Source organism: Solea senegalensis, unplaced genomic scaffold (assembly GCF_019176455.1).
Source record: "Solea senegalensis isolate Sse05_10M unplaced genomic scaffold, IFAPA_SoseM_1 scf7180000014403, whole genome shotgun sequence".
NCBI classification, from domain to species: domain Eukaryota; kingdom Metazoa; phylum Chordata; class Actinopteri; order Pleuronectiformes; family Soleidae; genus Solea; species Solea senegalensis.
Window position 1 is genome coordinate 4,615 of NW_025321041.1, and position 21,758 is coordinate 26,372.

At 38.6% G+C, this 21,758-nt stretch overlaps 1 protein-coding gene across 4 annotated transcripts; it reads left to right on the plus strand.

Moving 5' to 3' along the window:
* Positions 1-642: 642 nt before the first annotated feature.
* LOC122761182 (DNA (cytosine-5)-methyltransferase 3A-like) lies at positions 643-12,978 on the plus strand. 4 transcript variants are annotated; one of them, XM_044016363.1, is made up of 17 exons: positions 643-843; positions 1,307-1,465; positions 1,693-1,800; positions 2,501-2,648; positions 2,724-2,867; positions 2,974-3,018; positions 3,380-3,459; positions 4,686-4,798; positions 5,783-5,966; positions 6,949-7,033; positions 8,358-8,503; positions 8,594-8,684; positions 9,199-9,347; positions 10,192-10,277; positions 11,107-11,176; positions 11,504-11,622; positions 12,788-12,978. In XM_044016363.1, exons 1-17 carry the CDS (start codon positions 676-678, stop codon positions 12,927-12,929), a joined length of 2,037 nt encoding a protein of 678 aa, XP_043872298.1. In that variant the 5' UTR covers positions 643-675; the 3' UTR covers positions 12,930-12,978. The 4 variants fall into 4 exon arrangements, with proteins under 4 accessions (XP_043872298.1, XP_043872295.1, XP_043872296.1 ...); XM_044016360.1 differs by having other exon boundaries at positions 644-843; positions 1,301-1,465; XM_044016361.1 differs by having other exon boundaries at positions 644-843; positions 1,301-1,465; positions 11,549-11,622.
* The last annotated feature ends 8,780 nt before the right edge of the window (positions 12,979-21,758 follow it).

Below are 21,758 nucleotides of genomic sequence, written 5' to 3' on the forward strand. Positions count from 1 at the left end.
AACTTGTTTCATAATTGTGTATTAAATAACAAACCTTAAGTCTTCTGTACTGTTTCTCTGACTAAAAACTCATAATGTGATGTAAAATAAGATAAAATAGGCTACAATAAGATGTTCTTTAATAGTTCTTTAACTGTAAAATGTATGGTTACGACAGCAAAGACAGTCAAAAGTACAGGAAATTAATAATAAACGTATGTCTTTTAATGTACAAGAAAGAAAAATACAAAAATTCTCTCTCTTTTCGCTCTTAAATCTTCTACTTGTATTGCTAAATTGCAAAATCCAGGAAAAATATGTCATGCACTTTTACAAGATAAGGGTTATTTTAATTTTTTATCTTATCATATGAGTTCCTGTGTAGGAGGTTATATATGAGAATATGTGGAGGTGTCTTTGTGCTGGAAAATCTAACTTTCTGTCAATAATAGGAACTTTTTTTTGCTTCTATTTATGCAAAAATATGGTGAATAATCTTCCTGTAGCTTGAGGCGAAAGCACAGAATATTTATTTCAAGTCTTTTTTCTTTATTTTTTCCATGTATCGTACAGCAAAACTAAGATTTTCATAAACAGAAATGACAAAACAACACGTAAAAACATCAGCTGACCTTTTGACCTTTTTTTTTCCCTTCGCAGGCGGAGCGGCGGGCGTACAGAGAGGCGGAGATCAGCATGATGGACGACCTATCAGAGGCCGACTTTCAGAAAGAGGAGGAGCCGTCAAGCCCGGCGCCACCGCCCTCACAGCAACACACAGACCCCGCCTCCCCGACGGTCGCCGTGACGCCGGAGCCGGTCGCCAGGGGGGAACAGGCCACGCCCCGCGAGATCGAGTACCAGGTATTTTTTATATTAAAATCCAGCTGACTGTTTTATCATAAACTCAAACATGAGCAGAAAGTCTTATTTTCCTGCATTTATCGCTGCACCTGAACACAACTCTGTCACTTCCTGTCACCGCTGTCCACTAATAATGTAATAAGTTGTCATTACAGTTAAAGCAGCTGCTAATTGTGATTCTAAATAGCACAGGACATAACATCCTGTACTAATTTAATGCAAATTTAATCACTGGTAATTGTTCTGGCAGGTACATTTAGGAGAGAAGCAGCCTGACGTGTAATTTAGACGGATTTTATTCACTTTTTCCTTGAAAGCTGTTTTTCCTTATTTGATCTTTTATGCACTTAAATTTTTTTTCAAAGTTGTGTACACATATTACTTCCGGAGGAAGCTGCACTGCTCTTTAACAGCCATTTTGTTTCCTCTGTGTGTGTGTGCGTGCGTGCGTGTGTTGGTTCAGGATGGGCGGGGCTTCGTCATCGGCGCACTGGTGTTCGGGAAGCTGCGAGGTTTCTCCTGGTGGCCCGGCAGGATCGTGTCCTGGTGGATGAGCGGCCGGAGTCGAGCGGCCGACGGCACCCGCTGGGTCATGTGGTTTGGCGACGGCAAATTCTCCGTGGTGAGCGTGGCGTTTAGCGTGATTTCATGATGAAATTTTACTCATTTAGTCTTATTTTTTCTCGTTTTATCCTCTTTTTCTCTGAACAGAAACATGAATAAATCAATAAAATCTCCCACTTTGAACCAGTCAAAAGAAAGACAAGATACTTTGCGTGACTTGCCTGTTTTCTTTTGTTGTTTTTCCTCCATGTATTTGTTGTCATGTGATGACTGTTTGTCTTGCAGGTGTGTGTGGAGAAGCTGATGCCTCTGAGTTCCTTCTCCTCTGCCTTCCACCAGCCCACCTACAACAAACAGTCCATGTACAGGAAAGCCATCTTTGAGGCTCTGCAGGTCATTAACCCACTTTTCTTTTTTTTACAGTTCCCGTTACTGTACATGTATATATATATATATATATATATATAAATCTATGGATGAAATTAGCGTCTAAACTATCATAAATATACCTGTAAAAGCTTTAAATATGATGTTTTTCCTCATTCTTCTCTTACGTAACGTTGGTATTTTGCATAATGTGGAGGTGTTGCAGTAGAATCTGGATATATTAGTCGTGTTTTGTGTAGGCAAATGTGTTGTAATTGTGTTTTCCTGAGGTCCAGTGTGTAAGAATTAGTGGAAAGTAGTTCCTTTCACAAGTGTCTCAAGGAACTACGGTGGCCCACGCATACAGGATTAGGCACGCGTACTTCTCATTACCGTAACTCCTAGACATATTGAGAAAATTCAAAAACTTTACGGTAGAATTTCAGGACTTCCACAGAAACAGACGAGATTCACCAGTGCGTCAAAAGGGACAGAAACACTCAATTTTACAGCCTTAAAAATGTAAATAAATCCAGACGGCCTCATTATCAAGAGGGTTAAATTGCATACAGTATAAACGACTTAGTCTAACTTTGTGAAAACGATATAATCTTTAATTTAAAGCGATGATACACGCGTTAAACCCTCTAAACGTTACACGCTGGACCTTTCAAGGGAAATTTGAGACTGAAAATGTAATGATAAAATCATGTTCTCTTGTGTTCAGGTGGCGAGTGTGAGGGCGGGGCGGCCTGTTCCCTCCTGTGACGCCAGCGACGACGCGGACGGCGTGGAGATTCAAACCAGACAGATGATAGAGTGGGCCATGAAGGGTTTCCTGCCCAACGGCCCACAGTCACTGGATCCTCCAGAAGGTAAGCACTCCACTCTCTCTCAGTCACTCACAGTGTATGATGTTTGTGTGTTAATGTTGTCCCTTGTCGCCTCAGAGGAGCAGAATCCCTACAAAGAAGTGTATCCAGAGATGTGGGCGGAGCCCGAGGCCGCGTACACGCCCCCACCCGCGAAGAAACCTCGCAAGAACTCGGCGGAAAAAGCCAAAATCAGAGAGGTGATCGACGAGGGAACCAGAGGTAAAACACTCAGACCTCTTTTATTTATGGGATGTAATCAAACACGATTATTTATCTGTTGTATATTATGTACAATAACATGGGTTTTTTTTGTTTTGTTTTCCAGAGCGACTTATCCAAGAAATCAAGAAGAAGACCAGGAATATAGAAGGTAAAGGATTCTCACAGTATCGTCAAAATGTGGTAAAACGTGAATTAAAATTCATCTATGAATGTTTTATTTATACACGTCGTTTAAGAATTCATAACTCTTTTTTTTTTTACGAAACACTCGTCTCGGGTTAATAAAAACATCAATTTGACGACAGCAGACGGGGAATTATTACATCCGCTGTCATTAAAAATTGATCATTTTGAGGTTTTTACTGCTCTTACTTACATTTTCTGACATTTTCATTCAAGCTGTAAAATCTACATTTAGTGATTTGTTTGTGCAGCAGCAGATTCATTTAGTGTTTGACTCAGGGAACTTGTTATTGATCTCTCAGGTGTGCCATTTATGTTTCCCGCAGATATCTGTATCTCCTGCGGGAGCCTCAACGTCTCTCTGGAACATCCTCTCTTCATGGGAGCCATGTGTCAGGGCTGCAAAGTAAGAAAGACGTCAAATTATTCACTACTGTGGTTTTTGTAGACTTTTCGGAGGGGGGGATTTTTATTTTATTGTCCGATAAAATTCATTTAATGTGAATTGTAAACTCCAAAACTCGATGTTAATTCAAATATTACTCATTGTTAACTCATGTGTGACAGTGAAGACCCCTAAAAAGATGATTGATTAAAGGAAGACGTCACATTCAACCTCAAAAAGTGACTTTCTTTGCTTTTACTTAATTTAGAATCAGGGTACACTGGTAAAATATGCCTTAAATTGTTCATGTGGATTTAAAAACAAAATATTTAATGTGATAAAAATGCAATTAACTACTAAACGTCTGCAATTAATCGCCGTTAAGAAAAACTGAATTGTTCGACAGCTATAACGTTTAGTGTTTTTTTGATTGATGACTCCGAAATTCATAATAAATTAAGAGATAATTGATTGGAAAGTTTGATAATTCATCAGAAATGTTCCAAACAAAGCAACAAACTATGTTAATGTGTCCGCTTTGTTTTATTTTGGTTTTTTATGTTTTATTCACGCAGTTGTTGAGTTGAATTATTTATCAGGAATCATCAATAATTCACAAACACTAGAACTTATTTTAGTTATAATATTTTACAGTTGCAGGTTGACTTTAATACTTGCTGTAACTGACGTGATGGAGCTTTTTTCACACAATCAAAACGTTCACTATTCTATATACTAATGCAAGGTTGAGAACACCATGTATAGACTGTTATTTAAAAAAGAATGAAGATATAAAGTAAAGTAAACTAAGACCTTTGGGATTTTCTAAATGGTTAGTTTCAAATGTTTTATTTTAAAAATGACGAATTCCAAGAATATTTAGGGGAAAGGCAACTGTCCGTTATTTGTGATGGTATTTCACGAAACATCTAAATGATGGAAAAATAACTCCTTTATTAGGAAATTGACATTGTCACAGCAGCAAAGACAGTAAAGATAAAGGTAATAAATAATAAACACGCTTTTCCACATGTGTGAAAAGTACAGTATAGAAAGATATTAACAATTTGACTATAACATCTCATGATAGAACATGAGATGTTGTATATTGGATGAGTAACTTTTATCGTCTAACATCCAACAACTTACAATAACATGACTTTAACAGACTCTTTACATGAATAGATGTTAGCCTGACTGCTCTTTTCTCTCCCCATCTTCTCTTTTATTAAAATCCCGTCCGTCAGAACTCATTCCTGGAGTGTGCCTACCAGTACGACGACGACGGCTACCAGTCCTACTGCACCATCTGCTGTGGAGGCAGGGAAGTGCTCATGTGTGGCAACAACAACTGCTGTAGGTCAGTCAGTACAACGCGACACACCGGCGGCGAGCGAGCGACCGTGTTTTTATAAGTCTTCTTCATGTTCTTGTGGCTGTGGCTCAAGGTTTTGGGTTTCACATGGACACGTACCCACTACAAATGTCAGAAACGTGACGTGTGGAACATGTTTATCCCGATAAATCTGGGCTCTAGACTTCATCACAGCTGAGATCAGGAGGGATAAAAATAAACTGCATTAGCGTCACAGTCCTCACAGTTACAGGACTGAGCTGTTCACTGAGTTTATGATTTACATCCATGTACCTTCAAACATGGTTTATAGTATATGATAGTAACACAAATACAGCTGCTGGAATACTGTGTTTGCATCTCTTCAGAGGAGTGGTGTTATTCTTTGAATTTAGAATCCCAGTGGAAAAAAACATGAAATCTGGGGCTAAAATCACTGAATTGGCTTTAGTTTTCTGATTGTTGTTGTGTATGAAGCTGTTAAGTTATTTTATTATAAGTTATTGCATTAAAAAAAGCTGTTTAAAGTCACAGTAGACATATATTACTGTGATTTACATCTAATATTCTGTAAAAAACCCTAACGCCACCGTTGTTTTGCCTAATATTCATGTGATTTATCAGGCGTTTTCTAAATACGGTGTAATTTTTTTGCAGAAATGCCATCTTAAAAAGCACCGATATTGTACAGTAATATCAGTTATATGTCCACATTTCAAGAATCCCAAAAAATAAATGTTCCAGCAACAACAACAGTTATTTTTATCATAAATGATCGTGATTTAAAACCTGTTTAACGTCACAGCAGACATGAATTACTATGATTTACATATTATTTTCTGTAAAAAAAAAAAATACATTATTTAACCGTAACTTGACTGTTGTTTTGCCTAATACTAATGTGATTTATGAGTATTTTCTTTAATCTAGTGTCGGTTTGACAGAAATGGCAGGAAAAACATAGTTTGACATGTTAAAAACATGTTGCAGGTGTTTCTGTGTGGAGTGCGTGGACCTGTTGGTCGGCGCGGGCTCGGCGGCCGCAGCGATCAAAGAGGACCCGTGGAACTGCTACATGTGCGGACCGCGCAACACCTACGGGTTACTGCGGCGACGCGACGACTGGCCCTGCAGACTGCAGCACTTCTTCGCCAACAACCACGAACAGGAATTTGTGAGTCTTTGTCCCAAGGAATTTGTCCTCTCTTCTCTCCATTTATTCTAAATATAAAAATCGATTCTTTTTACAACTTCACTTCTTCTGTAGTAGCCGCTGTTCCCAGTAGTAACCGCTGTTGTGGCTAAACTGCGTCCTCCAGTGGCTCAAACGGTAATTACTTGAGACCGCGTGACGAATTCAAGGCTGTGTTTTGAACTGGAACTGGTTTTTAAGGTTTTTAAATTTGAACTTTCCCATAAAGTTTGAGCAGATATTTGAATCTCAGATGGTAAGTGACAGTGTGTTTGAGTCCATCAGCTCTTTGAGTAGACAGCTCTACTCACGCTGCTGTGTCATTAAATAACTTTTACCCATTAGATCATAGCAAATAACACATACTGTTAAAGCGCCACTGATGACATAATCTGAGGAGGCGTGTGTAATCCGATTAGGAATGTGGAAATATTTGTCCTCAACCACCTTTGAGTGTTTTTTAAAGATCAGATCTGACAACACAGACTTTTCCTGGATGTTAATATCCAGTCCAATTTATTTATAAAGCACATTTAATAAACAACAGTAGTTGACCAAAGTGCTTTACAGAAGTATTATATAAAATAAAACTAACACAATAAAACACTTGAGTGGACACAACGTCCCGCCCAGAACATGCAGAACAACAGACTCTATGGCTGCAGCAAGTATACATAATATGGTACTGTGTAATACCGGGATTGAATGTGGGTCATTAATCCCTAATTCGCTTCAGTCTAAACATAAACGTGAGGCAAAATAAAACACAGTAAAGTGAGAAGCGGCGTCAGATCTTGTCAGAAATAAACGACCCACGAAGGCCGAAGCTTTTTCAGCAGAAAACGTTTGCCAAAAAAAGAAAAGTTGAGTCCTCTCCACACGCTGTTAAGTTTAATATCCCACTCTCGTCAATGCCTTCTTCTTCTTCTCCTTCTTTTCCTTCATCATAACTCTCTGTTTTCAGGAGCCGTCAAAGTTGTACCCTCCTGTTGCAGCAGAGAAGAGGCAACCAATCAGAGTCCTCTCCCTGTTTGACGGCATCGCCACAGGTATTTACAAACTACTATTACCTTTATTTAGTCATTGATTCATTTATTATTTTTACATTTTCTGCTCTTACATACTGCAGCGGTGTTTGTTTTCATTTATATTCCTATTTCTCTACTCTTATTTTCTTATTTTGTGCATTTAATTTTTTTTTTCCTACTGAAACTGAAGGAGTTTTTTATTGTTATCATTATTATTATTATATAACAATAATAATAATTTTCCTGGAAATAAATCGCATTTTTCATGCTTTCCCATGCCCCAAAACTCACAGATTGTTGAAAATTTACGTCTGAAAGTGGGTCGGTGAACGTGCATACAAGCGATTGGCTGTGGGATGTGGGAGGGGCAAATACGTGCGCCGCCCACCGTCCAAATTCACCCCGAACAGCACGTTTATTGTACATGCATGAAAATCAGTACACGTGTGTAGAAGGTCGTTACATTATGACCATGATCCAAACCCAACAGGAAAGCCGCCATCTTGGATTGAGCGTTTTCACTTTTCTGCGTTTTTTGGCGATTTTGCACAGATGGAATTTGAACAAACTTGCCCTTGTGTAAGCTGTACCTTCATTTTTGACTTTCTTGAGATAATAACACTTATGATTTATTTTCCTCTCAGCTTTACTGTGAGGTTTTTTAATGACACATCCCTTGGGTGATGAATTTCAGCTGATTTTGGTTTATAGTTAAACATCAGCCTGTTAACCACAGTCATTGTGAACGTGTCAACATGCAGACGTTAGCATTTCACTTTAAGAAAAACCTTAAAATCAGCTCCACAGAGCCTTTACCCTAGTTTATATTTTTTTATCAGTCCCTTAACTGGTTTCTCAATAAAATACTAAAAAAATGACTCACGGCTCAGCCACGATGTCATCAAGAGCACAAACTGTTCAGAGAAGCTGATTTAAAGTATATTTATCTTTATTCTTTATTATTTAAAATGCTTGATTTGTGACTAAAACCCTTGCAGATTTATTTTCTGTGGATCATTTCATCAATTTAAATGAGACGTAATTACTTTCAGGCTATAATTAATTATATTATGACATGCCAGCACTTATTTGCACCCAGGGAGCAATGGGGGCACCACAGCCCTTGATGCATCCCAGGATTTGAGCTAGCATCCCCCTGATTACGAGCCCAATTCTTATCCTCTTGGCCACAGGCTTTCCTTTAAACGTAATTGTTCCAATCCAATACAATCCACTTTTTTAGTTGCCCAAAGTGCTGTATGGTAACATTCAAATAAAATTAAACACAGTTAAAGATAATTAAATAAATGAATATTTCTGTATGTGTGTGTGTGTGCTCTCTCAGGTCTGCTGGTGCTGAAGGATCTGGGCATCCAGGTGGACAAGTACGTGGCGTCGGAGGTCTGCGAGGACTCCATCACCGTGGGCATGGTGCGACACCACGGACGCATCATGTACGTGGGAGACGTTCGCAACGTCACCCACAAACACGTACGTCAAAACTGCCAAGAACACACAGGAGGACGTATTTACAGTAAGTGTAAAATGTTTGAATATTAGAGATGTGTCCTCTGTGTCCAGATTGAAGAGTGGGGACCGTTTGACCTGGTGATCGGAGGAAGCCCCTGCAACGACCTCTCCATAGTCAACCCTGCACGCAAAGGCCTTTACGGTAAGCAGTGATCAACATTTTTGTCTTATTTTGCTTTTTAAAGCATTTTCTGTTCCATACTAAAGGAAGAAATTAATAATATTTCCCCAAAAAATCCCCTAATCTACTCTCTGAGCCATCTTGATAAATTCTATATACAGAATATTAAAGATAGCAGCAATGAAAAAACTGGCTGAAACTAATGGTGTGAAGGATAATAAAGTGGAAGGAAACACTTAAAGAAATCTAGACCATGGAAAGAACACCTAGAATAAGGAACTTATAAGGAATTTGAATTATTTAATTCAGATCACAAAGAACTGAAAATTAGGTTTTTGTGTTAGAAATGAACAGCAAAAAAACCTCAAATTTCTTCTTATTATAATTACAAACTTCTTGGTTTCGCTGCTGTTATGATTAAACCCATGTAACCCATTTGTTGTGGGCTTATTTTTGTTGAGAATTTTTGCAGGAAACACAATAAAGGGTGTAAACAAATGTATTCTAAAATGTCTCCCTTTTGTCCTTTTCCCAGAGGGAACGGGCCGGTTGTTTTTCGAATTTTACCGCCTGCTGCACGAGGCGCGGCCAAAGCCCGGCGACGAGCGGCCATTTTTCTGGCTGTTTGAGAACGTGGTCGCCATGGGAGTCAGCGACAAGCGCGACATCTCGCGCTTCTTAGAGGCACGGTGAAAACTCTTCACCACTTCATACACACACACACACAGACAGGACAGTACACAGAGATGATTGTAAGCTGAATGGCTGGTTGTGCTGCCCCCTTGTGGCCACAGAAACATTAGTTTCCGTAAAAGGAAATGGAAAACACTTTATTAACGATAAAACAAGACGAATAGGAGAATAAGTCCTACATTTAAACTTATAATTACGTATGAGCAGCAAACATATCTGAGCAAGCTAAGCACTCTTAATACAGGGTGATGTGAACTTTTAATCATTTAATTTCTACAATAATATATACTATTGAGAAGCTGAACCTAAGACATTGCATCATGTTTTATGAACTCATATTTTCTTTCATATATAAGTGATTTATTTGGCAAAGTAGCTACCATCGAAACTTTGTTCTGGAGGAAAAAGTAAAAATAATTCTCACCGAAAACCTTGTGAAGTCGAAATATAGTAGTAGTATATGAAGTATAATATATTTATAAGTGGCATAAAGGTCAAATATTATTAAACTAGGTACAAATACTGTAAACTTCCACAACTTTTCCATCATATTTTTAATCAGAAACCAGTCAGAGCAGCTTTTTTTTTTAAATATATATACTTACAGTTATATTTTTATATTCTTGCTGTTGTTTTTTGTATCTATTTTAATGTTTATATAAGCTATTTAATCATTGTTAATGTCTTAAATCTAGTGTGTTTCTCAGCGCTTTTAATAACCGTTTTTATGCAGACACAGACTGTGACTTTTAGACACATTTAAATGTCTCATTCTAAGAAAAGCAAGGAAACATAAATCACATTTTATGTAACTGCGTGTGCACGTCGTCCACAGTGTAACCCGGTGATGATCGACGCCAAGGAAGTGTCTGCTGCGCACCGCGCTCGCTACTTCTGGGGGAACCTGCCAGGCATGTCCAGGTGATTCAACACAAGCACGCACACTATGGGTTTTCATTTAATAACTGTTTACAACACTCATTATCCAATCAAAATGCAACACATTAAATTCAATTAAAATGTAATTAAAAAATGAAATGAAATCACACAAACTATACCCAAAACAAACACTTTTATTTTGAAATTCTTTGAAATGTCAGCACAAATTACAGTTTTTTGGACTTTTTGTTTATGTATTTTTGTTATTGATTTTTTCACTTTGATACCCAAAGAGAAGGTTTGTATACACAGTACAAAGTAGACATAATTGGATGACACAGGTCAATTATTCATCTCCCGTATGTACATATTCATGCACACCTTTAAAACATTTCTGGTCCCTACTGAAGCAAGACATTGATAACATGGTAATATTTTCAAAACAAATCCCCTAATCTGCTCACTTAGACATCTGATCAAATCTTTACAGAATATTAAAGATAACAGCAATTAAAAAGTGGCTGAAACTAATGGTGTGACAGATAATAAAAAGGAAGGAATCAACTAAAGAAATCTAGACCATGCAAATTCTTTTATTCAGATTGGCAACTTGTATAACATAAAAAACTGAAAATTAAGTTTTGGGTTAGAAATAAACAGCAAAAACTTGTATTTCTTATTATTGTCGTTACAAATGTTTTAGTTTTGTTGCTGTTATCATTAAACCCATGTATTAAAGTAATAATAATAATATCCTACACTTTCTGTTTATTATGACTCTGAAAAACAAGAATATAAACAATATTTTAAAAAATTAAATAAGATTTACACCATTTAACCACATCGTCCACCTCTTTTCTTCACGTCGCAGACCTTTGACACCGATGGTGAACGACAGGCTGGATTTACAGGAGTGTCTCGAGCATGGACGCACTGCCAAGGTACACACCCTGTGTGTGTGTGTGTGTGAGAGTGTGTGTATATGTGGTGTGTGAGATTATCATAAACTTGTCATTTAAATATTTAACCTTGTGGTAAAAGCAGTCACATGGTTTTTTTTTTTTTATCAAATACAAACAAGTGAGAGCATTTTTAATTTTTTTTCCGTTCTAACCCTCAATTTTTTTTGTTTTGTTTTGTTCTAAATCTTCACATTATCACATATCAAAGACAGCTGTAGGATTAAAAAGGATGTGTGTGTGTGTGTGTGTGTGTGTGTGTGTGTCTGTTTGTCTCTGTGTATGTTTGCTTCTGGATGTTAATTCCAGTTTGAGAAGTTGCGTACGATAACGACACGATCCAACTCTGTGAAGCAGGGGAAAGACGAGCATTTCCCCGTCTACATGGACAACAAGGAGGACATCCTCTGGTGCACCGAGATGGAAAGGTGAGTGTGTGTGTGTGTAAACTTGTGTGTGCGCTGAGTTTGAGCATCCTGTGTTTGTGATTTTGTTGTGATGGTTGTGTTTAAACCAGGGCTGCCCAAACTTTTTCCATTTGGAATCCAACCCTTGTGTTCTATTGTATCCACATCAAAGCATTAAAGTACAGGGATCACCAGGTTCCTTATTTTAATATATATTCTTTTAGCTTTAACATAGTTGAATAACAACTTACCATAGTTGTTTCTGTCAAAAACGAACGTAATTTTTCTGTATTTCCATTAAATTAAATATCAGTATTTAAAATGGAAGAAACATCTACTAAATGACCAATTAGATTAAATTAGAGTAGACTTTATTGATACCACACGGGAAATTCATATTCTAACAGCAGCAGCAAAGGCTTCAGAGACAAGTGACGAATACAAGAAGTACTAGAAAAGGACATAGATTAAGCAACAACTAAAATAATGATCTATCTACCAACCGACCTACCTACATAGTACCTAACTTAGTACCTACCTACCTCTTACTTAACTACCTATTACCCACCAACCGATCTACCTATTACCAACTACCTACCTACCTACCATAAAAAGGAGAAAAGCATAAGCATTAATATCACATTTTATAAATGTAAGTCTGATGGACTAAACAAAAGTCTTAGTTTGGGCCGCCCTTTTGTAGAGAGACATAGCATTTGAACATTATCTATATATTTATATTTTATTTTTGAAAGCATTTGTCTTTCTGGTCTGTGTTTTGGTTAATCTCCATAGACAGATTCTGCTTGTGAATAAGCAGAGTCTGTCGCAGAGGGGACGAGTTTGGGGCTGTAAAGTTTCCATTTTACCTATTTTCATTATCTATTATATTGTATATAATGGAATTGGTAACATGAACACTTAACATGAGAAGCCCCAAAATATTCTCCCTCACTCATGGAGGCAGATGATAAAACCATTAGGTTTTTAGATTGTGCATGTTTTAACTTCATTTGTTGCTGTGTAATAAAAAAAAAAAAAAAAGATTTAATGACCTTTTTTTACGTGTGTGTGTGAACGTTCTGTAGTGTAATGTAAAAAAGGTTCAAATTAACACATAAAAACATTTCAGTTTCTAATCTAATCCAGACTAAACTAATCAAATGTCTTGCGTGTGTGTCTCCAGGGTGTTTGGGTTCCCCGTCCACTACACGGACGTGTCCAACATGAGTCGTCTGGCCAGGCAGAGGCTGCTGGGACGTTCGTGGAGTGTCCCCGTCATCAGGCACCTCTTCGCCCCGCTCAAGGAATTCTTCGCCTGCTACTAGTCACACACACACACACACACACATACACTCACACACACACAACTTTTTATCTGTCTCGCTCCCTCTCTCTATCACACACACACACACACACACAGTATACAGCTCATTACATAAAGGTTGGCTGATGCAGGATGATCGGATTAACACACACACACACACACACACACACACACACACACACACACCTGTAAACCATTGGCTGACCTGAGTCCCCTGGTGCTACTTTGACTGATTTACATCCTTTTAACTGTAAATAAAGACGGACGACGTGTCTCCACTTCCTGCCCACTGTAAGGGCACGTGGGCGGCGCTGCCATCTTGTGCTGGTTGTGATGTCATTTCCTGCCCTGAGTCTGCATCAAGCAGAGTCGTTAGAGCCGCTAGAGCATCAGTATGATCACAACGACCCCTGCTTTAACCCTTATTTTTCCATAACTATGTTAAAACGTATAAACGGAGGCTATAATATGCAATATAGAGTGTATTATATCTTTTTTCTGATAAAATCACATAAACCAACTATATAAACACACCTGAGCAAAAAGTACTAATATAGTGACTTTTGCACAATTATTGCCGCTCCCCTTTTTTTCTTTAAAAAATGCGATACAAAATGATTCATAAGTTTGACTCAACAACACATAAGAAGACGAAAACTAAGGGTGCACCTACTGCATCCAGCCACCAGGAGGCACTCAAGATATTTTTAGCCAAGAATTAGCGACATCTAATGGTGAACCTGCCCGTTTCCCTCACCAAGCGCGGATTGTGGATTGGTTTGTTTGACGGTAGAAACAGTTAAATTGGTTGCACAAAAGTACTGACTCTTGTTAAATCATTAGGTCTGAAGTTTTTTAGAGGGTTAAACCTAAGAGTTTGTACTTTTTTTCACAACTTAAACTACGTTTTTGTTGTTAAAACAGAGTATAAAGTACCAAAAAATGAGGCTCTGGTACTGAATTCTGAATGCTCTGGCTAGTTTGTCCATTCAGGCTGCCGTAGGAACACGGCAGCACAAGATGGCAGCCCTTTCCTAAAGTATATATAAAGCTTATTGTAATGCAACAAAAATCAAACAATTCTTATTTTTAAACAATTATACACTTACTTCTGGCTTATATACTCACGTTACGCTAATAAAGAAGACGTTTAAAGAAGCGGACAGAAGTCGTCCGTCTGCATTTACAGTCACTGATAAACACACACTCACACACTCACTGGTGCAGGGCTCCTGTACTGTAACTCATCACACACATACTTCCTGTCCGACCTTGAAACTGATGTCTTCTGGCTTTACAGAGTTCAAACCTCCAGGGGGCGCAAAGCTCACCGAGATGCCCCGACCTTTTGAGAAAGAGAAATCTCTCTCTCTGTCTGATTCCCTCTGAACCGTTAACACTTAACTGTATCCATGCGTAGTGAGTGACAGTGCTTCTTTTTTATATTACAGTGGATTAATAATGAAACACACACACACAATCATACACACACACACACACACACAGAAACGCCAGTTAGAGCTTGTGGTGCTGGTCAGGCAGTGATACGAGTCCAAAACGGTGCCACTTTAATATGACACTTTTACAGATTTCTGGTGCTCTTTGAGACTCAAAAAGGTCTCCGGTGGTTTTTTTCGGTCGCTGCAGTGATTTTTGTTTTCCTAACCGAGTCAAAAGCAGACGGAGACGACGCCAGTCCTGACAGACAGACAGGAGTGTTATAAAAGTCCTTTATTTTTAAAACAATTTCTTCTACTTTTGAGTGTTCACTGATCTGGTTTTAAAGGAAAAGCTGCTCTGGAAGAAAACATCTCAACAAATCTCTGTAAATTTGGGATTAGTTTTACATGGAAAGGTGGAGTAATGTCATTTTACCACAGGACGTCTGTAGTGAAACTACCACAAGTGGCACACAAAGCTGCTTCCACGCGCCAACATGGTGCCGACAGAAGCTAAAGAGCCTAAAACGCGAAACTGGACCAGGGATGAAATGCTGGTGCATAACCTCACTATTATGGAAATTCAGATTTATCGAATAGTTGTAGGCAAATGTGCAAAAGTTAAGGACACTGAAAAACCCCTTTGACCCCCTTTTGATTGGGAATGGTGTTTGTTATTTGCCCGAAAACTCCCAAGGTTTGCCACATGCTTGTGCAACCACCTAAAAACTGAACGCTTCTTCTTCAAGTGCCTCCCTGTCTGAAAGTCCGCAGAAAACTACTCGTAAACAGGATGTGACAGAATATTTACGCACATATTTACTGCTAGGATTAGTTTTACATGGGGTCTACAGGACATCTGTCATTTTAACGGCCAATTCGCACAGGATAAGAAATCTCAGTAAAACTACTACAGGTGGGCACCTCCTGTCGTCATGTGCGTGTAAAATCACTTAGAAGCTCTGGTAATAATGACTTCATTACTCCACATCTAAATGTAAAACTAATCGCATCCTAATAGGGCAGTCACACAACATTAAATACTAAAATGAAAACGTAAATTTGGGGTTTTAGGTTAAATTCCCTCTTATTGGTGCTCATAATGTAGCATCTGCCATAACAGTTAGACATGAATTACCTTCTGTTGTTGCTAATACACCAGGGATTTGAAATGATATGGTATGTGGGACATTAGTATTGTTATCGTCTAATAAAAATCAGAAAAAGTGTGTAGAACATGGCAAAACACTCATGTCAGGGTAAAAACATCCTTTGTGTTGAGGTCGATGTGTTAGAAAAAGGTGAAAACAAAGAGTAAAGTCAGCTTTTTTACTTCGCACTCAGACATTAACACACATATATATTTATATATATACATATATATATATATTGTATATATGTACAAATGTAACTGCACGTAATTACTTAGAACGTGGTCAGGATCTACAGCCACTCTACACTGTTTTATTTTTTTATGTTTTAATTTTTAGGTCATTTTTGCAATATTTTAGGCAGTGATTGTATATTATGATTTACTGGTAGCATTTTAACAGTTATGCTGACAACGATTTCATTCACTACTGTAGCTCAGTTCGCTGTGACGTGAATGGTTAAGTTGGAATAATACTGTATGTACAGTATATATACACATATATACGGCGACAGCTTCCGCTCGACTCCGTTTGTAATCATGTCTTCGGTTTCGCATACTTAGTTTTTATCTAGTTTACCCTCGTGTGGTAAAAATGAGGTGGTGCTAATTATGTCATAATGCTGTACCAGACCTGGGAACACACACACACACACACACATACACACACACATGTTGGCAGTGACAAAGGACACTAGTGTGACAGTTATGTGTACTGTGAAATGTCAATATAAGGCGGTTTCTCTCTGTTGAACCTCAGTTTGTTTTTCACCCGTCATGAGTGCGGCTTTAATTTAATTTAACTGTCTCTGTTAGCAATACAAGCTAATCTACGATTGTGGTTTCCTTGCTGAAGCCGACCTGGAAGTAGCAGTATGCTGTATAGCCATCAGGGGGCAACTCAGCTCGTTATAAAATGTCAAGTCTATGGGGAAAATGAGTCTTCTTTGTTACTTGATTTACGACGTTTCCATGATAAGTGAATGCTGTCAATCGCTAGTTTGGAAAATAGACAGTATGAGTGGACGCCAGTGTGATTGACAGCTGGTATTGTCAAATAGGAACATGGTTGCCGTGACAACTCTAAACTTTTTCTTTGGAAAACGCTGTCGTCACAACTAGTTTCTACTAATTATGACTTACTTATATATCTTTTTACTTCTTAAATGGGCTTCCGTATAAAGCAAAAGGCCCGTCAACAACAACTGAATCTGAACATCTACATTTTTCCTCATGAATCTTCTGGAGGTAGCAACGCGATCGTTGAAAACATCTAATAACAGCCAAGCTCTAGATTTTTAATTAAATATCGTACTGAACACTCAAATGTGCTTTCTGTCCATTCGAAAGTGGACTCCTGTCAAAAGGGGTCCGGGGTGGAGTGGCTCAGTGTTTAAGACCCTACCCTGTGTGCGAAAGACATCATGGTCGCAAGTTCGATTCCACCCCTGGCTCATTGTACTCAATTCCATTGTAAGTCGCTTTGGATAAAAGCGTCTGCTAAATGACATGTAATGTAAAAATATTTCAATATTCATCTTCATTTTGTGAGATTATTTTCTTCCAGCAGCAGCAGCCATTAAATTCAATTCAACACTCTAATTTAATCAAATTTTGGCTATTTTTAAAAAATCTTTTAGCAGGACAGAGAGAAACGGGGAAGTCAGTATGGGATAAAACCTGAACTCTTCCAGGAGTTAGACGGCATCTTTTGTGCCTCAGCCTCAGCGTTTTGTGTCTGGTCTCGGTCGACCTGGTTTTGGTTGACCTGGTCTCAGTCCTCAGCTCCTGCTTTGCTGGGTTTGGATCCAAAACCTGCAGCGACATCCAGTCAAACCCGAGGCAGAACCTTTTCCTCTGCAGACACTATGCTGGTTTTTTACTTCCTTACAACTGAAGCAGATAGTCCTGTATAAATAACACATACTTCCTTTCCTTTCCTTTACGCAACACACACACACACACACACACACACACGCACACATACAACCGTTCAAACTCTTCTGCTCTTTGATCGATTCCCAATGCATGCTGGGATCATCTCAGCTCCTGTATGATCTTGAATACGGCAGAGGAGTCGAGGGTTGGTGGACGTGTTTGACAGCACACGAGTGACCGTGCCTGTGTTTCCCCCCTGCTGCCTGTGTGTTTTATTTAAACAGGGCTGTCATCTCTTTCAGTCTGGTGCTTTTTTCGGTGGTCAGTCGGCCATCTTCTCTCTCCAGGAAGCCTTCCGATCCTCTGACCTTCCTCAGATACCAGCTAACAACTGGACGCACACATTCACACACGTCCTTGTACAGCATTCTTGGTGAGGACACGCGTCTGGACCTCATTTTATCTTTAACCCCCGTGGTTCTCAAAGTGTGGTACGTTCTACTGTGTATACCGGGGAATGTGATCGGAGTGCGTAGAAAATGAAACAAATAACAACAGTCTTCACTCCACAGAACAATAATTATAATAACGTGTACGTGTTCAGGGTCGGTCTCTTGTGTCACGTATGAAGTTTAGAGGCAATCGGTCAATATATGGCAAAGCTATAGGGGCACTTCCTGTTTTGTTGCAAATGGTCGAGATTTGGCAAAATTCCAATGGTTGCCGTGGCCCCGCCCCTTTTGAATCTGCGATAACTTTTCATCTTTGATGTGTCCAGTATAAATTGTCTACGCTCCGTAGACTAGCTTGTTTATTTTACGAAAACACGCTAATCGCTAAGGTGGACGCCAATATTCAAAATGGCCGACTTCCTGTTGAGTTGAGGCCATGGCCCCAATGGACTTTTTTGTTCGTCTTGGGCTGCGACACGAGACGTTGGTGCAACTTGGTTTCGGCTCGCTCGCTCCATCCATCCACGTTTTATCTTAAGCCCTTCAGCCAAAATGTCCATGCTTCCGCCGGTTTATGCATGTTTTTCTTTGTTTGTTTTTTTCTGTAAGTCCTTACGAAGATGTATGTACAAGTACACACACACATAGTCATAGACATCTACACACAGGCACAGTGACACAAGACAAACGGCAAAACCAGCAGGCTCAGAGAGTTTTTTTCCAACAAGTTTACTCTCTGTTTATATAACCAACCTTCAGGTGCTTTTTAAAACGTCTCTTTTTTACAGTGCTCTTGCAGGTCTCTCTCTCTCTCTCTCATACACACACATACTCACACACACACACACACACACACACACACACTTTGCTGCAAACATGGTGCCGACGTTCACGCTTCTCTACACTCCTTTCCTCACCACCGAAGACATCACTAATGACAAAAAACACACACACACTTACTAAGCATACACACTGTGTATTTGCCGCCATCAGGCTTCCCCCTCCCCCCACGGCGCCCCCTGGGTGTCACACCACCACCCCGCGGCGTTCGGTGCTCCCATAACCCGCCATCCGTTACCCGACCAAAATCCCCCTTACCCCACACTACCACACCCCAGGTGCTGCATGTCAGTCAGTCCGTGTAATCTCTGATTTCATGTTAGATTAGGGAGTAATGATAATAAAAATAATGGTAATAATATTACAATAATAATCTGTTATCGTGTGTGTGTACTGTTCCAGGTTGGTGCTCAGTTCAGTCTCAGCCTATAGACGCCGGGTGTGAGAGAGAGGCTCGAGAAAGCATATATTACAGTTAGTATAGTGACTTGTTCTGTTGTATCCGAGGACGCCGGGAGAAAAAAAGGGCAGGAGCCACGAGCTGCAGGAGCCACGAGCTGCAGGGCCTGCACTCTCAAACACAGACGTGAAATAAAAAACCCGCACTTTCAGTATCAAGAAATATTAAGAAATCCTCGAGAAGTTTCCTCTGGTTCCCAGAACTTTTGAAAATCTTCAGTAGTATTTGGAAATAAAGGAAAGAGAAGTGTTTCACCTTAGATTTAAAATAGAATTTACATCAAATGTCTCATTATTTAGGTTAGTGAGAAATAAGCAATTCACAAATTGTAACAGAAAAATCAGTTAAAATAATTCTTTTAATTTCTGACGAATGACAAATAATTTCACTTTTTCACTTCAGTTTTACTCATTGGACCATTAAGATGTTTCCACTGGTTCCCAAATACAAGATGACCAGTCATTTTAAATAATATAAACATAGATGTGAAATGCGAGACAGATCTATTGTTATCTATTGTTTTACAGATTGTTTATCAGTGAATGTTCTAAAATATGTCAGCAATTCAGATACAGAAATAAATTAGCTATTATTTACATTTCACAAGCTTTAGAGAGTCGCAAATGGAACTTTTTCACAATCAATCGTTTTTCAAACTTTCTTTTATGTTAATTGATTAAATGAATAATCATTTCACTTGTAGTTTTTCCATCACAGATAATGTAAATTAAATAATCTGAAAGGGGAAAATCATTGGCTTTCTTATGCTGTATTTTGCACATTTTACAATAAAAGGTATTATCTTTAATTTGCAGAGGGATGAAAAAGTCTAATACTCTCATCTAACAATAATAATAATAATAACAACATAATAATAATCATCTGTCATTAACACTTATTACTTTTGTGTGGCAAAAGAACACATTTTTCCTCTAATTCATTCACACTCCCCAGCTTTTATTGTGAAATTTTGAAATTGGGATACTTGAATGAGTGAAGCTGCGAGTAAATTTGAAAATAAAGCATGAGATAATGCAATATTTTCCCCTTTTAAAACTAAATTATCTTGGATGTAGGAAGTAAATAAACCAAACAAAAAGTTGGGGAACCAGTGGCTTCTTTTCATTTAATTTAAAAAGGTTTTGACTAACAACATCAGTGGTGTTGTTATTATTAATTATTCCGCTGTGTGTCTGTTTGAGAGTGCAGTCAGAAAACAAAGAGTGACCGAGGGACGGAGAAGATAATCTTAAAGTGACACGGTGATGACGTTTCTGTTCGCCTATCGACAGCTTTTAGGCTGAGTGACGCGCTGTTTTTAAAAACACTGATACACAGCCACACAAACACGCACACAAAACACACTGTTTTACTGACACACACACACACACACAGTCGCACAACACACACACGTACAAAGACAATGCTGTGGCGCATGCAGACACTCATCTCATGGACTAAATGAAAGATGAGAAATAAAAAAGAGGACCTGGTGGTTGTTTCAAAAGGTGCTAAAATTTTATCTGAAAATAAGAAAAATATATTGTTAGGAATATAAATCAAGTTTGTCTTTACTATGTATTTAAGTTTGTCGTAGTAATGAAAAGGCACTATTATTATTATTTTACTCTTGTATGAATATGAACTAATTAAAAAAAAAAAGCATTTTAACTTTGTACTTGAACAATGTAAGAAATGAACCGTGAAATAAAAAAAAAAGGACTGTTTCTTGTGATTTAGCCTGAAAGTCTCTGTTATTATTGGTATGTTCTCCTGTTGTTTTCTGTCTTGCAGCTCATTTAAAGCTCCAGTGTGTAACTGAAGAAGTCAGATTTTCCGAGTTCCTAGTCGGAGGTTTCAAATGGGACGGACCCTCAGGTCGGATTTCCAACTCGGAAACTTGGCTGCCAATTTTATTCATAGACATGTTGGCTATGCTGTTTTTTTTGTGCAAAATACCACGTAGAACGTTATTATCGAGATACATTTGTGTCCATATTTTTTCTTAACTACTATGTGGTCAAATCCAAGGTGACTTTACTCCCACTTTCTACATCCGATGTCCATGGAATGCACAGTAGCCCACAAAGATTTTAGGTCAAAGCCCGAGATCTTTACGCCAAGTCGACCATGCAGGTTGATTCCTCTTAAACTTCCCAGAATGTTTAAGTAGATTAAAATTGCTGAGTGTTACTGTATAACTCTCAAGTGTTTCTGCTCGACAAAGATTCATATCTTTGATTTGACTTAATAAAGAGGAAAGCGCATAAAGAATGTAGATAAATGACATTCTATGGTCTTATCCCGTAACTTTTTCCTCAATAACTCAATAATTTTGTTGGAATTGTAAATGACTCATTCTCAGCAGCAGCAGCAGCAGCAGCAGCAGTGGTCGTTGTCCAAGTCCTCCTGCTGCCAAAAGGAGCTATCTTGTCTCCATACTGTGGCTCTTCAGCACCATATTGTTGCCTTCAGGTGCTCCTCGTAAACACTTGTTGCTGTAAGAGCAGCCTTTTCACGACTGAAACCAAACACATCAGTGCTGTGACTGAAGAGGATTTCCTGTTTTTTTTTTTTGTTGTTGATTGAAATTTCGTCTTTGAAACGTTTG

Excerpts from the sequence above, each read along its gene's own strand:
- LOC122761182 (XM_044016360.1), top strand. The coding sequence starts at position 676 with ATGATGGACGACCTATCAGAGGCCGACTTTCAGAAAGAGGAGGAGCCG. Across the intron at positions 844-1,300 it reads CCCGCGAGATCGAGTACCAG|GTTCAGGATGGGCGGGGCTT; the intron begins GTATTTTTTATA and ends GTGCGTGTGTTG. Across the intron at positions 11,177-11,503 it reads AGCATGGACGCACTGCCAAG|TTTGAGAAGTTGCGTACGAT; the intron begins GTACACACCCTG and ends TGTTAATTCCAG.